This window comes from Eublepharis macularius, chromosome 3 (assembly GCF_028583425.1).
Source record: "Eublepharis macularius isolate TG4126 chromosome 3, MPM_Emac_v1.0, whole genome shotgun sequence".
NCBI lineage: Eukaryota > Metazoa > Chordata > Lepidosauria > Squamata > Eublepharidae > Eublepharis > Eublepharis macularius.
The window spans coordinates 128,849,894-128,867,603 of NC_072792.1; the positions used below are offsets into that span (position 1 = coordinate 128,849,894).

At 41.3% G+C, this 17,710-nt stretch overlaps 1 protein-coding gene across 1 annotated transcript in view; it reads left to right on the forward strand.

Annotated features, from left to right (window-relative positions):
* Positions 1-17,710, forward strand: part of RCSD1 (RCSD domain containing 1) — a 59,056-nt gene that overhangs the window by 18,260 nt on the left and 23,086 nt on the right. Inside the window, exon 3 of the mRNA XM_054974425.1 lies at positions 3,325-3,342. Coding sequence (XP_054830400.1) covers positions 3,325-3,342 — 18 coding nt within the window. The remainder of the gene's footprint in view (positions 1-3,324; positions 3,343-17,710) is intronic.

A 17,710-nucleotide genomic window follows, 5' to 3' on the forward strand; every position in this document is an offset into this window, starting at 1 on the left:
TTAAATTGTCAAACGAACAGTAATATTAATATTCTCTCCCTCTATAACTGTGCTGTAGAGCACAGATACTTTTAAAAACATAACGTTTTTTTAAAAAAATGGAGAAAATTTGATAAGATGGCATTGAATATCCATGAGTTGCATTAAACTCCAGTCTGCTGACTCTCAAATGAGCCAGGACTCAATTAAAGCAACTTTCAAGCCATACAGATATCTTTCCAGCAGACCCCTGTAGGTGTGGTGTTAAGAAAAATATAACTTGAGATCAGATTCATATTTGTAAGCCAGAGACTGTAACCAGTACCTAAGTTCCAGAAAGATGTTTGTGCAATCATTCTCCTATTATAAAAAATATTCATGTCCTTATAATAAGTGCATACATGAAAATGTAATGGACGAAGTGGCCATGAGTAGAAATGTGGGGATTATGTTGCTGAGGCCGTTCACGGGAAGGGCAGGCTAGAAATTGAATTAATAATAATAATCCTGTTTGCATGAAAAATGTTACCTAGAGTAGAACTACAAGTGACAAAAGGCACAGATTAGACACTTGTCAGCTTCCCTCAAGTTTTGATGGGAAATGTAGGCATCCTAGTCTTGCAGCTTGGCTCTCTGACTGCTGTCCAATTGACTTGTCAACTGTCACTTGTCCAACATTCCGCCAAGCTGCCTACATTTCCCATCAAAACTTGAGGGAAGCTGACAAGTGTCCAACCTGTGCCTTTTGTCACTTGTAGTTCCGCTCCTAGATAAACTATCTGTTGCATAGGCCAAGTTCTGCTTTCACCTACCTGATTAACTAAGAGTGCAGGGAATAGTAACCCTGAGGCTCAGTTAGGGTTGCCAACTCCAGGTTAGGAAGTTCCTGGAGATTTTGGAGGTGGAGCCTGGGGAGAATGGGGTTTGGGAAGGTGAGGGACCTCAGCAAGGTATAATGCCATAGAATCCACCCTCCAAAGCACCCATTTTCTCTAGGGGAATTGATCTCTGTCATCTGGAGATCAGTTGTAATTCCAGGAAATCTCCAGGCACCACTTGGAGGCTGGCAAGTCTAAGGTCAGTTTATTAAAGGTTGTAATAGTTGTTACAGAAGTATGCAAGTAATAGTTTGTTAAAGCATTTAACTATGAATTATCCAGATTTGCATGGATATTTGGACACACAGTAGAAATGTATCACCAGATCTCCCCAAAGTTGGAGATCTATGACTTTAGAGATCAACAAAGAAAGAAGGCGAGGGACAGAGACATGGAGCACAGGCTGTACGTTAGGCAGTAGGTGATTGTTGTGCTCAGGGTGGAACTCAGTGGGTTGTCCTCGGAGAAAATGGTCACATGGCTGGTGGCCCCACCCCCTGATCTCCAGACAGAGGAGAGCTTAGATTGCCCTCCGCGCGGCACGGAGGGCAATCTAAACTCCCCTCTGACTGGAGATCAGGGGGCGTGGCCACCAGCCATGTGACCATTTTCAAGAGGTTCCGGAACTCCGTTCCACTGCGTTCCTGCTGAAAAAAAGCCCTGGTTGTGCTTCTAACTAGATTAGCAGTAGGTGATTTCCTGTTTGGCTATTTTATTAATACTTCCTTCATTTGGCACAACTATCTCTGAGTTTTGTACATATTGGGTAGCATGAGTGGTCCAGAGGAGCTGAGACTGTTTTTTTTCAGCAGCTGTTGCCACTTGTGGAGGGAGGGAAGGAAGGAAGGAAGGGATACTATTTTTTCCTGTAGAGAAGAAATCAAGACAGTTCCAGGATCTGTATATTGCTTACTTTACATGTATGCACTCATTTGTTTTAGCACCATGGCTTGTTATTGTGTTATTTTCAGGTACAGCTGTCACAGCTTTTAAGACAAAATGGTCACCTTGTAGTATAACTTGCTGCTGCTGCCCCAAAGATGGTTCGCTTCAATTGCCTTCTTGGAACGTTTGGGTGGCTGGGCTGTGAGACTGTGAAAATATATTGGCTTTTATGTTGCACTTTTTGGATTGGCACCCTGTCATCTAATTAATATGAGAAATCATGTGTGCGGTTTCTGAGAATGGAAAGAAAATGTAAACAAGTAGAAAATCATCCCTTTCAAAAAACATTGTATGAAATTCAGCATGTGATAAAATGTGTTTGAAATTCCCTTGAAATCAGTTGTACATTAGGGGGTTATAATGTATACTTTTTCAATGTGTTATACAATTAACTTTTTGATTGAAATATGGAATTGGTTTTACCTTCTTTTTCTGCCCTTGAACATCTTGATCACATCTAATCCAGTGTGAAATAGTGAAAGCCTCTGAGAGAGTGTTTGCTTCCAAGGTTCTTTTCCAGTTCCTGGGTCTTATCACCCTCTGCCCTTGGTGCTAGCTCAGATATCCGCACTTCAAAATTCATCTGTTGAGGAAGACACCATAATCACTGCATTCAACCCCTGAAGGAAGTTGCAGTCTCTGGTGCTGCCCCATATGGCCAAACTCTGATCCCGCAAGGCAATTCGTATCATGAGAAACTGGCCAGCTGTAACAGAGTCTGGTGTTCACCATACAGATGTCTGTGATTCTTGTATATGCCCTCCCAATATTTGTTATCATGCAAGACTGCTTGTTGTTTATGTAAGCGCTCTCTTTTTGAACAAGGGTCCTTTCACCATTGTTCCCATCAGTAAAGTCTCCACTTGTGTCTCTTAAATTTGGTCGACATGATATAATTCCATGCCATACACACACTTCTACTGTGTAACTATAGACCATTGACAGGTTCGGAGCTGTGATCTGAGGCAATTTCAGATACTGACTTAATCCTGTTCTTTCCCTGTTCCTGATGCTGCCAGTTCTGCCGTCTGCTCCAGTGTTGTAACACCAATGTCATGGATATGCTTGCAAAACTGTGGTGTGAGTGACAAGAGTTTGGTGTAGCCAGTTTGGTGCAGTGGTTAAGAGTGTGGGACTCTAATTTGGAGAGCCAGGTTTAATTCCCCACTCCTCCACTTGAAGCCAGCTGGGGGACCTTGGGTCAGTCACAGCTCTCTCAGAGCTCTCTCAGCCCCACCCACCTCACAGGGTGTTTTGTTGTGGGGATTATAATGGCATACTTTGTAAACTGCTCTGAGTGGACATTAAGTTGTCCTGAAGGGTGGTATATAAATTGAATGTTACTATTATTAACAATATAGATCCTGAAGCTTTAGGATCTTTATTACCAATAACACAAGGGGAAATAATCGTGTTCTCTCTCTCTCTCTCTCTCTCTCTCTCTCTCTCTCTCTCTCTCTCTCTCTCTCTCTCTCTCTCTCTCTCTCTCTCTCTCTCTCTCTCTCTCTCTTACCTACCTCAGTCTCCATATCCCTTTCAGGTATAACATCCAGAGCAGATCTAAAGAAAAATAAACCATCAACACAATCAGAAGATAAAATTAAAGAGTAAACAATACACTTACAATCCAATTCAAGCATCAGCAGAAACTCAAATTAATTCTTACCACACACAAACATAGACAATGAAAGTATTATAGCAATTCATTGTTAGGCATGAGAACTTTGACACAAATACCATCACCAGGTAAGCTTAGCTAGCTTGACTTTTTATTACATGCAACGTAAATTCCTTCCTGGCTGGATCAACTTGATGATTTGTTGAAGTTTGTCTTGAGCAGCATTGGGTCAGCTACTTATCCCCAGTCTGAAAACCAAATGTTCTTGATTGACAACTGAGTCATGTATTCCCATGAGTCATGCTCTAGTCATTTAAGTGATCTACTTGTATCGTGTTCAGTTCATCCATTTCTTGGATCTGCACAGTTTGATGCATCCTTTAAATGACTGATCACAAGAAATGATGACAGGTAATGATAACAAGATCAGCTGGTTCATGGGCAGTCACCAAAACTACACAGAGACAGTAGTAGAGTAAGTCTTACTTCAAAAATCTCAAACTGATTTTTCTCCTTTCAACTGTATGCCATTTCAAATTGGAGGTGATGGCAGATGAGTGGTAAGGAACAGAAGCTGTGAAAAAACACTCTAATCTTTTGAGAGAGCAGTATACTCATTCAAACAGGACATGCAGATTTATTTGGACACAGTTGAACAGCTCACCAGTTGATCCTCTCCCTGCTCAGAACTGGTGAGAGGGATGTGAGCCCAACTGCTGGGTGCCTGAGCATGCCTCCTTATTACCAACTTTCAAGCAATCTAACTCTAGTTTTCCTCACCTGTTGGCATAATAGCTGCCTGCCTGTCCAGTCCTGGCAGCATCTGCAGTATCCACATCATGTTCTTTATTCAAGTCTAGAAGATGGTTTACAGTTCTAATAGCCCCACAGGATCCACTTTTTGAAAACTTTAATCAGGAGGTCTTAGCATGTTTGATGACACTATAACCTTTTACTGATGTCAGTTAAGTTTCTTAAACATCAAACTGATATTTTGTGGATGTAGTGATTTCAGATGCCAGATGACCATAGCAGTGAATTACAATAGCAAGCATGATTGAATAGGGCGGGGTATGCAGAGGGGGAGTGGGTATGGAGAAATCAGCATTGGTAATGAGACAGGAAGCCTAGGTCTCGATTCAGTCCAGGTGGATGTATTGTCTTGAGCTTTCTTATCAGTTGCAATTGAACAGCCTCTTTCTAATCTCCCTTTGAAATTCCTCTGTGGGATAACTGTAACCTTTAGGTTAGCAACTAAATGTCCGGGAAGGTTAAAATGTTCCCTCACATTTAACTTATAAAAGCTCATGAGGAAAGAAGTGTTAGTCTATATGATCCACTGAGCTTCTATTTTATTTTACGGGTGGAGGAGGGAATGGTCACTGGAAAGATCTCTAGAGAGAGGGTTAAGAACAGCTGCATATCAAAGGGGATCTTTTTAGTGAAAGCCTGTATCAGTGTTATAGCAAATACATTGAGAAATATTTCAATTGAGTAAATATACATTGAGAAATATTTCAACAGGCTATTCCAACAGAAGCAATTCTGCAGAAAAACTCACGTGACCCACAGGCTATGGCATACCAAAACAACAATTGTGTGATGATGATCCACGTGTTGCCCGATCTTCTTGAGAACATTTGACTTGGGCAGCACATATACCAAAATGAGAATGATTCAGAGATTAGCATGGCTTTGCACAAGGATGAAGATTTGAGAGAACTATTCACGTCATGGTCATCATAGCAGACCCCAACTTCTCTAAAGATCAACCCTTTGTATATTTACTCAGAATTAAGTCCTATTGAGTTCAATGGGACGTGCTTCCAAGTAAGTGTGCAGCCGGATCCTTGTTTCCCCAGGTTATTCAATCGTTGAAAACTGCCAACTGGTCTTGTGACACCATCTTTATAAGCTGCTATAAATGATCCGCCTTTTCTTATGGATTCTTTGGTATTTTTGCAGTGCAATCTTTTTTATTATTATTGGATTAGAATCATTTAATTTCACATTGCAATCAATTCCCCCATTTCCCAATTTCTAACCCCCTCCCTTTCCCCCCCTTTTTGTAGACTTCCAACAGTTTTCCAACCCTTTGTCCCTTTTCCCTTACTCATTTTAAATTCATCTATCTAACAAACAGATACTTTCCCTTTGTTCTAAGCAATAATTCTTTAACTATTTTTAATACTCTATACCCTACCTTCTTCCATATTAGACAAACAATTTGTCCCGTTTTTCATAATTTCCAATATTTCTATAAACCATAGACCATATAAACCATACATTCATATAAGTCAACCAATTTAACTTATACTCTATATGTAACTTTTTCTGCATATCTTCATTCTGTTTTAGTTATATTTAATTATATTATTATTTTAATTCTACTTTAATTATACATCTATATAGCTATCATCAAAAGTTATCAATCAATTTGACCCATATATATCTTCAGGTAAACTTATTCAATTTAGTACATTATACAGTTTTTACCAAAAATGGTATTAATCAATCCTTATAATTAGTTATTTTCTATCGATCTTCTATATATTATTCTATATATAATAATCTAACACAGTAACTGCTTAGAAATTCTCATTTGCCTCTCCACCCCCCGGTAAAGTCACCCCCCTCTGCATTTTATTATGTTTCAATAGTTCTCAAACTGCCACAGTTCTCCTCCCACCTCCCATTTCTTCACCATATATTGTTTCAGCCTCTCCCAGTCTGTGTTAAACTGTCCTGGGTCAAGGTTTCTCAGTTTTCTTGTCATTTTGTCCATTTCCGCCATATACAGCAATTTGTAAATCCAATCCTCAATAGTTGGCACTTCTTGTACTTTCCATTTTTGCGCATACAAAAGTCTAGCTGCTACTGTCATATAAAATAACAATGTCCTGTGTTGAGCTGGGATGCCCTCCATTCCCAAGTTCAGTAGCAGGAGTTCTGGGTTCTTATTAATTTGAAATTGTAAAATCTCACTTATTACTCTTATTATTTCCCCCCAGTACTGCCTAGCTACCTCACACGTCCACCACATATGATACAGGGAACCCTCATGTTTTTTACATTTCCAGCATTTGTTAGAAGTGTTCAAATTCCCTAGCGCAATCTTCTTTGGTGTCATGTACCAACGATAAATCATTTTGTAAATGTTCTCTTTAATATTAATACACGTCGTAGTCTTCATTGTGTTCTTCCACAAGTATTCCCATGCCTCCATTGTTATTTCTTTGTTGAAATTTATGGCCCACTTTACCATTTGTACTTTAACTATTTCATCTTCAGTATACCATTTCAGCAATACTTGGTATACCTTGGAAATTTCCTTCTTGTTCTCTTTTAAGAGTGTCTGCTCTAGTTCCGAGTTCTCTATTCTTATGCCTCCCTTTGCACAGTCCGAATTGTAGAGATCTCTGATCTGTCTGTACTGGAACCAATCATAATTTGGTGATAACTCGTCCTGTGTCTTTATTTTAAGTTTAGAAGATTCTATTCGGGTTATCTCCTGATACGTTAAACACTGTTGCTCAGTATTGACAGCTCTCGGATCTATTACCTCGTATGGAACCACCCATAGGGGGGTTCCTTCTTGTAAATAGTCTCTGTACTTCTTCCAAGTTGCATATAAGTTTCTCCGTATGTAGTGATGCAAAAACATAGAGTTCGCTTTTACTTTATCATACCATAGGTATGCATGCCATCCAAATATTTTTTTATATCCCTCTAGGGCCAATAATTTCTTATTCTTCAGCATCATCCAGTCTTTCAGCCACACTAGGCAGATTGCATCGTAGTAAAGTCTTAGATTGGGCAGTTGCATTCCGCCTCTATCTTTTGCATCTTGTAAGACTTTCATTTTCACTCGAGGCTTCTTGCCTGCCCAAACAAAATCTGATATTTTCCTCTGCCATTTTTCAAACTGCTTAGAGTCTCGGATAATTGGTATTGTCTGTAGCAAAAACATTACTCTTGGTAACACATTCATCTTAAAGTATTTTTGCAGTGCAATCTTAAGTTGCCCTGAGTTACCCCCTTCTGTTGATTGAACTTCATGGACTTAAAATAGTGTAGTTTGGAGCACAAATGAAAGCTCAGGCAAACTTCTTGTATAGATCTGGGTGTTATTGGATAAAGACAAGCTATGGCTGCATAAAAGACATCCCAAAACAGGAAATGCAAGCTGTACTTGTGGCTAAGAGAGAAACAAGACATGCCTTGCCACCTATCAATAATAATTACTTTGCTTCTAATATAATTTTTAAATAGTAAAAGCAATGTTCAAAAGAACCATTTATTTTACAGAAAAGCTGATCTAAGGGCTTCACAGAAGATTCTATAGGCTATGTTTCTTAAAATGTGAGGTGTCCTATTCATAGGTGACAAGTTCTAGAGTTCAAACCTGCTTAGATACCAAGAGCCAAAACACACGTTAAGAAATACCTAGGTTCAGCACGTGTTCTCTTACCTCAAGGTTTGCAGGGATCTGTAGGCGTCCTGGAAGCTTAAAGTTTAGCATTTACAAAGCAGCAGGGAGGGAAATACAGGCGCCTGTATTTCCCTTCCCCTTCCTGCTGCTCTGTAAATGCTAAACTTTAAGCTTCCAGGACGCCTACAGATCCCAGCAAACCTTGAGGTAAGAGAACACGTGCTGAACCTAGGTATTTCTTAACGTGTGTTTTGGCTCCAAGCTGTCAGTTCGCAAGCTCTGCTTCTTAAGCATAAGAGAGTAAACCTAAGCAAATGTACTCAGAATCCTACTGAAGTCTACTTAATGGGGTTTATTCCCAACAAAGTGTTTTTAGGATTGCACTGAAAATGTATTGGGATATTCTGCAGTTGCTCAGTGGTGAAAGAAGGCACTCTGCACATGTTTGGAAATACATTTGTTTCTAAATAGCTTACCCTGGTTTGAATTAATATTGACACAGTATTAGGAGAGGGCCCTGACTTGGATATTTCAAGCCAGCCTGATAGTGTCAGATTTTGGAAGCTAAGTCGGGTTGGCCCTGGTTAGTACTTGGAGGATGGGAGACCACTAAGGAAATCCAGGGTTGCTATGCAGAGGCAGGCAATGGCAAACCACCCTCTGTTCATCTCTTGCCTCGAAAACCCAATGAAGTTACCATAAATGGGCTGCGACTTAATGGAACTTTACACATATATTAAGACAGGACATTTTCTTACACAGTATGTTTAATTTTAAAAATGGAAAAATATCAAAATCAAATAAACTGGTGTAAAATACATTTTTAAAAAACTGACATCTGCCTTTCCCTCAATTAGAAGGCCCTAATATGTCAAAATCGGAGAACCTTACCCTTGGATCATAAGCAACTGCTTAGTTGGTCTGGCACAGCTGTGTTATTGCAATGACTGTTTTGGCATTTATTCGGAGGGCCAGTGGCATGCTAGGCTCCACATTCTGTAACGAAGTCACATTGTCTTTTCTCTGAGCACTTACAGATGGTATATCCAGATGGCAGAGAGAGAAATGCATGCATCACACCTAAGGCCAAAACCATATGCACGTTTTTACTGCACTTTAAAGATCACTCATGAATTCACTGCCACTTCAGTTAATGCATATGGCCACTGTTCTCAACTTATGACTTTCTTACTTCATATATTACCATATCCTCTCTAGTTAGTGTGGGACTATGTTTCTTAAAATGTGAGGTGTCCTATTCATAGGTGACAAGTTCTAGAGTTCAAACCTGCTTAGATACCAAGCTGTCAGTTCGCAAGCTCTGCTTCTTAAGCATAAGAGAGTAAACCTAAGCAAATGTACTCAGAATCTGACTACCTTGGATGCTGACCCACACAGCCTAACAGCTAGCCTCTGATATAGTTCGACTATCCTGCCCAGCCATCATTTCCTTTACCTCCCTCTCAAATACAATTGGGAAGGTCAGAATGAAGCTTGACAATTTCACTGATGCCTTGCCAGTTTCTTTTTTTAGACTGAAGTATGTATACCAGCACTGGTGTACATAGATGGCTTAAAAATTTTCTCTCCTAACAGCAGCAGCAATGGCAGCAGGAAAAAGAGGTTGGCATGTGCAATTTCCTCAGCATTAGTGAAAATGAAGAAATTCTCCCTTGATGTTGTAATTTTCACTGGGCAGGGTGGGGGGAAGAGGAAGAAAATCTGCCCCAGTGAAACTGACAAAGCTCCCCCCTTTTGTCCAGATTAAAAAGCCAGTTCCAAACGTATATATCTCTGTGGGGAAAATGGTTAATGGAGGATTAAAAATATGCTTTCGATACAGTACCTCTGTTCACAGAAGCAGCAATATTGGCATGTAATTCACTGTAAATCTACTCTTGTTCATAGCCATTAATTGATTTCGAAAACCCACTACAAATGCATTTTAAACTGCATTTCTGTCTTTTACACATGCATACAAAGAGTGGGATAGAAGCTTAAAAGTGCTTTATGACACACAAGCTGCTTAACAGTTCTATTTTATGCAGGTATACTGAGTTTGGTGTGACTTACAAATAAACCTGCATAGGACTGCACTCACATTGATTTGCAGTGTAATCCTATGCTGAGTTACTCCAGTCTAAGCCCATTATTTCAGTAGGTTTAGACTGGAGTAATCATTGCATAAGATTGCACTGTTCATGTGCTGATTTACTGACATGGATAATAAACCTGATTTATACACTGACTTAGATTGTAAGCCTTGTTTCCAGTTGGGCTGTACCCTTTTTGGCTGTGGTCTTCTGCTATGAAACTTGGTCCTCTGGTACTTGGTGGTTTTGCCGATGCGACACAAATTTCTTTCAGTGAGCCAAAAAGCCCCTAGCATCAGAGGAATGTGCTGTGGGGCAAAAGAGGAAGCGCAGCACAAGTGGAAGCTAGGAGCCAAGCTCTTAACAATTAACAGGAGTCTTCTGGCACCTTAAAATTTAATTCCAGCACAAACCACATAAAGTGCTACAAGTCACCCATTCATTTTTGCTGCAGTGGACTAACACAGCGACCCCCACTGGGATTACTAAACCCTTCTAAACACAATCGAATAATGAGATGCACCATAATCTTCTGCTAGGTGTGGGTGGATGATTTTCTATTCAGATTTCGAGTTCCCCTGTGTGCAGGCCTGTTGTGTTTCTGCATATTGAACAGATGCTCCTCTGACTGTCTGTGCCTTGGCCCCAGGCAATTGGTAGTGTTTCTCTGTCCTCTGCAGTGTGTGGACTCTTCCTTTAAGAAATCATGTGAGGGGATAAAGCAAGCAAGCTGTAGCAGCAAAAGGACATTATTCCTCCAAGAGACTGTTTGTCCTATTGGGGAAACATTCTTCAACCGGCCCGGTAGCACATTCCCAACCATTTCAGCTTGGTATTATGGCATGGCAAGTGGGCTGAATCCCCTTCTCCACCTGCATCCTGTCATGATCTGACCAGCTATCGTCTTCAGGCAGCATCCGGAGGTGATCCCACCTCTTAGGATGGCCCATCTGGCATTGACTGCAGCTCAGGCCCTTTCCATTGTGGCCCCTGCTGTGTGGAATGGCAGGGGAGGAGGAGAGGGGAGCCCCCACTTTGGAGATCTTCAGGAGGCACCATAAGGCCTGTCTCTGCCAGGCGGTTTGAATTGTAGACATCTTTTGGGGGAAGGATTTGGGGGTTGATCTTTTATTTTGGTTTTAACTGGAAATGCTTTTAATCTTCTATTGTCTCTCTCTCTCTCTCTCTCTCTCTCTCTCTCTCTCTCTCTCTCTCTCTCTCTCTCTCTCTCACACACACACTCACACACACACACACACACACACACACACAGCTCCCAGATGAACATGCTGCTCTAGACCACTAGGGAAGGGCATTAAGAGGTGAACAGCAGTGGCAGTATTTCGGGTGGCCATGAAGGGGGCACTCCTGGGTGCATGTGCTGCCTGCAGATGATGCAGGTGGCTGTGGGTAAAAGTGGTGGGCAGGCTTGCAAGCAGCATTTATTTGCATTTATTTATTTACATCCTGCTTTTCTCCTTGGTTGGAAATTCAAAGTGGCTACTGCTCATCCCCTAATGCAGTGTAAACCTAGAGCAGTTCCTATGGGAAGGATACTTGTGATGCAAACGGGAAATATTTTTGTTCTGGCACAACACACAAAGATACAGGAATCTGTTGCAACATTTAATCCGACTTCTCAGCCTGGATTTATTTCCAAGCATGTGCATGATGACAACCCTTCTTGTAAAGTAAATCTGCAGTTTATGTATGGCAACATAGCTGTCCATTCCCCCTTCCCTTCTGACTCTAGCCTTGTGCACTTACCATAGAAATTTGACCATATCTGTGAAGTACAACACAAGTGCCGAGTAATACTCCTGATACAAAGCATTTAAATTTCCATCTCAGATTATTCACTGAATCTTTGTCAATTTGCTTAATCTCCACAAGCAGTGTTTAGAGAACCTCTTGCTTCTTGCATACCACAGGGAGAAGAAAATCATAACAATTTACTATAAATCCAGACTCAAAAAACTAAGCACCAGCCAAAAGCTCCTATTGGGTGACTGTGCAGAACAATACTTTATAAGGCACTTCCTGTCTTGTGATCTGTTTTAGCAGCATAAGTCTACCTGTCAAAACTCCTCAAGACAACCAAGTAACAACAACAACATTCAATTTATACACTGCCCTTCAGGATGACTTAACACCCACTCAGAGCGGTTTACAAACTATGTCATTATTATCCTCACAACAAAACCCTGTGAGGTGGGTGGGGCTGAGAGAGCTAGAAGCTGTGACTGACCCAAGGTCACCCAGCTGGCTTCAAGTGGAGGAGTGAGGAATCAAACCCGGCTCTCCAGATTTCCTGTGCTCTTAACCACTACACCAAACTGGCTCTAGTGGTTTCATGCTCCACACAGTTGAGCATTTCTTAGAGCCCCCCCAAAACTGGCCCCTTCCAAAGAAATCTAGATTTAGCCTTCACCAAAATTTACCCACATGAGAAAAGTTACTAACTGGAAATGGGCACTTCTTTGGCCCAGTTCTATTTCTCAAGCTATTACAGAAACTCTGACATGATATAATGCTAAATAATCTATGCTTCTTGTGCAAAGAGGCCTTAGGCAGCAGGGAGAGAGGGAATTCCTGGGGATGATTTTTTTAATCAAAATATTGAAGCTTATTCAGACTGTAGAAACTGCTTTTAAATAGAAAAGATGGCCAATTTTTTTTGTGTTAATCATTTCCTGTTGTTCACAGATGTTTCCTTTAACTCCGCTGGGACAGGCAAAGCTGGTCAGTTCTAGGTTTTGCTTCTAGTGCAGCCAGAGCAAATTTGTATCTTACAACATTGTGTATAAATTGTAAGCATCTCCACTGCATTAATATCTCTGCATGTAAACATCTGCCTTCATTGGTATAAGTACATTATTACAGAATTTCATTCTTAATTATTATAATAATTCTTTGTAGACAATGTTGTATAGTGGTGAGAGTGTCAGGAAACCTAGGTTTCCATCCCCACTCTGCCAGGGATGCTTGCTGGGTGACATGGCTCAGTCACATGTTCTCAGCCTAACCTACCTCACAAGGTTGTCGTGAGGATAAATGGAGGCGCGAGGAGAATTATGTAAACTATTTTGGGTTCCCATTGGAGAGAACGGCAGGGTATAAATGAAGTAAAGCAAACAAACAAGTAGTGCAAACACATAATACCACTCCTCCACTTGAAGCCAGCTGGGTGACCTTGGGTCAGTCACAGCTTCTAGGAGCTCTCTCAGCCCCACCCACCTCACAGGATGTTTTGTTGTGGGGATAATAATAACATACTTTGTAAACCGCTCTGAGTGGCCATTAAGTTGTCCTGAAGGGTGGTATATAAATCGAATGTTGTTGTTGTTAAGGATTCTAGGGTCCCAGCTCTAACACTATGATTAAAAATATCTGATTTTTCATTCAAGTTTTGTTAAAAACATAAACTAGGCAAGCACAAATTCCACAAGCACTATCCAGTGCAGGCACTGAGCATCAATTTTACCCAGTCCCTATTTTGGTGCAGTGACTGCATGAGCTGGAAGTAGTCTTATAGCTTATTTTGACAGTAAGTGCAGAGCAAAATCATGTGACTACAGGCAGGATGATCTATCGGCAGATTGTAACCGTTACAGCTTCCGGTGATTGTTCAATGCTAAAAGCAGCTTTACTGCATGCTGATACAAGGCTATAAACATAAATTGCACAATTTCACCCTTCTGAAGGAGTTTATGTTGCCAAATGTCATGATGTAGGGAGTGGGGAGGACAAAGCTGAGGCAGTCTGCAGGGAAAAAAGGATGCTCTGACAAGAAAGGTGGTCAGTGAAGACAGGAGCAGTTTGTTGATACTCTTCTCAAATCTTGGGAGGGGCTATTTCTTGAGGAAAGAGCCCAGCCTGCTCTTCGGCTCCCAGTCCAAACACCCACTGTAGAATCTCCTTCTAGGGAAATAGTCTAAAGACTCATCATATAAGTGTCGCACACCCACTTCCAGAGGAACCTCAACTCGAAGTTATCCAATGCATTCTTGGATAGAAATCTGCACATACCCTCTCTGGATTCCCTGTCATTCTTACTGTCCCCGTGCTTATTTCTTTTTCTTGTGTGCGTGCGCATGCGCTTTTTTTTTTTTTTGGTAGTGATTATATTGGTCAAGTTCCTTAATTGCTGATAGCCAAAAGTTCCTTTATTAGAATACCAGTGATCCAGTTAAAATTCCATCTGAAGTGATATGACTGGAGTTTCTTTCCTACTAATAAGATTTGATAAAGGACACAAATTAACCCCATGCTCTTTCTTGATGAGTATTTTCTCATGTAAATTTTATATTGCCTTTGAGCCTGTCTTTCACTATTTACGTTTCAGAGTTTGTTCTTTCTCACTTCATAAAAGCACTCTGTCTTTGGGGCAGAAAAACATGCAACTTGATTTGAAAGAATGATTTGAAGCGCTCTCTCTGAGTTTGTGGCCTTTTCCCTGCTCAAACAGAAGAGGAAGTGGGTGAAACATTTGTAATGTGACTGCGCATTCCGGGTGAATGTAGAGTTTATGTTCAATTATAATGCAGACAAAACATATTTCCCTCATGTGTGAGAATGGCCTCAGTTCAGATAAAGCACAATTTTATGAAGTGTCTTATGAAGAGTATCTCTAACTAGGTCCTTTCAGACATATATGAAACTTTTATTCTAAAAAGTTGTCTGGATCAATATGTGGATGAACCATTTATATATTTTCAGTCAATGCAAGATGGAAGTTAGTAGTCGGTTTCCAGTAATATCCTTCTGGACCACCCTTCAGGGTTGGGATTGGGAGGTATTGTTTTGCAGTGGTTCTAGTTCTTCTTGGAAAGTAGGTTTCAGAAGGTGGTACTGGAGACTGCTGCTTGGCCTCTAGCCTATGGGGTCCTGCAAGGTTGTATCTTGCCACCTATGTTTTTCAGCATCTACAATTGAAATCACTGGGTGAGGTCCTCTAGAGATTTGGGCTGGGTTGTTGTCACCAATATGTAGAGTCTCTCTACACAAGACATCTTACACAGGGATGCTCAAATGAACGCTCTTACTCTTTTTCTCCCATTATGGATACACATGCATTGCTAGGGAGACAGAGTACACTTGAATATAAGAAACACAGAAAGTAAGACCACACAGAAAGTAAGTCACTTGAGTGTCCCCGTGTAGAGTTTGCTGCCAGGGGATGTAATGATGGCCACAAGCATAGATGGCTATAAAGGGGGATTAGCTAGAATCATAGAGGATAGGTCTATCAGTGGCTACCTGCCATGATTAAAGGGAACCTACACATTCAGAGGCAGTAAACCTCAGAATACTAGTGCTAGGAGGCAATACTGGGGAAGGCTTCAGCCTCTATGTCCTGCTATTGGCCCTCCAGAGTAACTGGTTGGCTCCTATCTGTGACAGGATGCTGGTTTAGATGGAGCACTGATCTGATCCAGCACGTGTCAGTCCCTGGCAGTTCGGTCCCTCAAGCTCTCCACAGTTAACACACAGGTGTTCCAGCTGAAGCAACTTTATTGAGATCCATACAGTTCAGGATGTTCACACAAAGGTGGCAATTGGCAGAAGTGACAATTCACACAAAGACATTACTAATTATAGGGAAACTTCCCACCTTTTGGTTCGTTGACAATCTGGCGCAAAACCCGAGAAGTTACATGGGAACTGATTAGTTTAGGCTAGCTGGAATACAAAGTGAAAATATCCCAGTCTCTGGGAAAAGACATGTTCGCTGCTAGCAGCTCACCTTCAAGGACACTTGCTGGAAATGTGAAAGTAAATATTTTCAACGGATAATGGAGAGGCCCCACTTGCTCTCCTGCATTACATGTTAGCAGTTAAGACACCCTCAGATGATATATGCAGTACACAGAATATAACTTTGGCAAACAGTTATGATCAGCACAAAATGCATAACACAATATTGGCAGGTATGCTGGCATACATGACAGCAGGGCTCTTCATATATACTTATGATCTTAAGTTCTGTCTTGTGCTTCTGGATATTTTGGCATGGTTGTAGGTTACTAAACTGAAACTTAACCCTGCAAACATGGAAGTGCTACTGATGAATGGGAAGGTCTGACCCAGGATTTAAGGTGTCACTGATCTGGATGGAGTTGCACTCCCCTTTAGAGGGAGAGGTCCGTAGCTTGAGTGTGCTCCTGGACCTGGGCCTACTGCTGGTTAAGCAGGTGGCACATGGAGCTAGGAAGCTTTTGCCAACTTCAAGTAGTTAGCCAGCTGTGGCCTTTCCTCAGCAGAAAAGATTTGGCCACTGTGGTCCAGGTCTGGTAACATTTAGATTAGATTATGGCATTTAGATTAGATTAGAGTACTTGTAGATGCCCTTGAAAATGTTTGGAAACTTCAGTTGGTGCAGAATGCTGCAGACCAGGATGTTGACTACAGTGGGTCATAGGGACATATCATTCCTCTCTTGGCCTATCTACATTGGCTCCCAATTTGTTTCCGGGTCAAATAAAGGTGGTGGAGTTGATCTTTAAAGCCCTACATGGCTTGTGATCAGAATACCTGTATAACTGCCTGCTCCCTTAAGAACCTACCCAACAGCTACAGTATGGTTGTCAGTTACCTGCTAGGAGCAGGAGATCTTCTGCCCACAGATCCTCTTGCCTGTTGCTGCTCCAGCAGCTGGCAGGAGAAAAATGCAGTCAAAAGTCATCATTAATGCAAAGGCATTATGTCACTCATGGAGAAAATCTGGAAGTGATATCATGCATCTCTAGAACTTGCCAGAAGCTCCATGGTGTTACCATAGAACTTCTGGCCATTTCTAGATATTCCAACAGTGCCCCCCCTCCGTAAGGCTCCCACTAGTTGTCAGCTGTTGGCTGGCATCTCTATGCCACAGTCACCTTCCAAGGTGCCCCCACCTTCTCAGATCAGGCACTAAAGCTATGGAACTGTCTGAAATGCAAGCTCAGCTCAGATCCTATTCAACTGACAGGACCATGCCTCCCCATTTATGCCTCCTGGAGCTCCTTGGTGGAGGAGAAGGCTATGAATGTATTAGATAGATAGACACGTGTTCATAGTATTCTGAAATGGCTAGAGTGTATGTGTGTGCATGTATGTGAGAGCATGTCTCTAGAGGGCATTTGCCAGCCCTTATGCTTGGAATATCCCCTTTCAGACTATCTATAGACCAGGCAGTGTTTTATAGCCCTTGTTCTGTTTGAATACTTGTCGAGTATTTTAAGAAATGTGAAACAACTCTTCAATTCCTTCACTGTCCATAGAAGAGGTTGTCTGTTCTAGAAGAAAGCAATACTGAAAGAATTTGACTTTTCATGCTATGGTCCCAGTCTGAATCGGGGCCATGCATGTCTGCTCTATAAAGAAAGAAACTGCAAGGAGCTCCATTACAGAACTCTCAGCTTCATGGCATCTTTGTCCCAATCCTGGCAATGAAAGTAGCTCAGAACAATCTCTATAATGTAGCACTGACATATTTGCACGGCTACTGCAAATGAACAAATTTTTGCCTTCGAGCAAGAGATTAAATTAATTCCTTCTTGTGTGTGAGAGAGAACATCCCTGCAGTTCACAGTGACCTTATGTGTCTTGCCCCAATTTCTTGCCTAGTGTAAAAGCTGTATAGCTCTCTTTATGATCTCCACCACCACTACCATGCTGAAAGAGGGTAGAGAGATTTAATGTTGCAATATTATGGCAAAAGGCAATCAAGCAGCTTTTTTTCTTATTGTGACATTTGAGGGTATGATCTGAGAGCCTTGCAGGC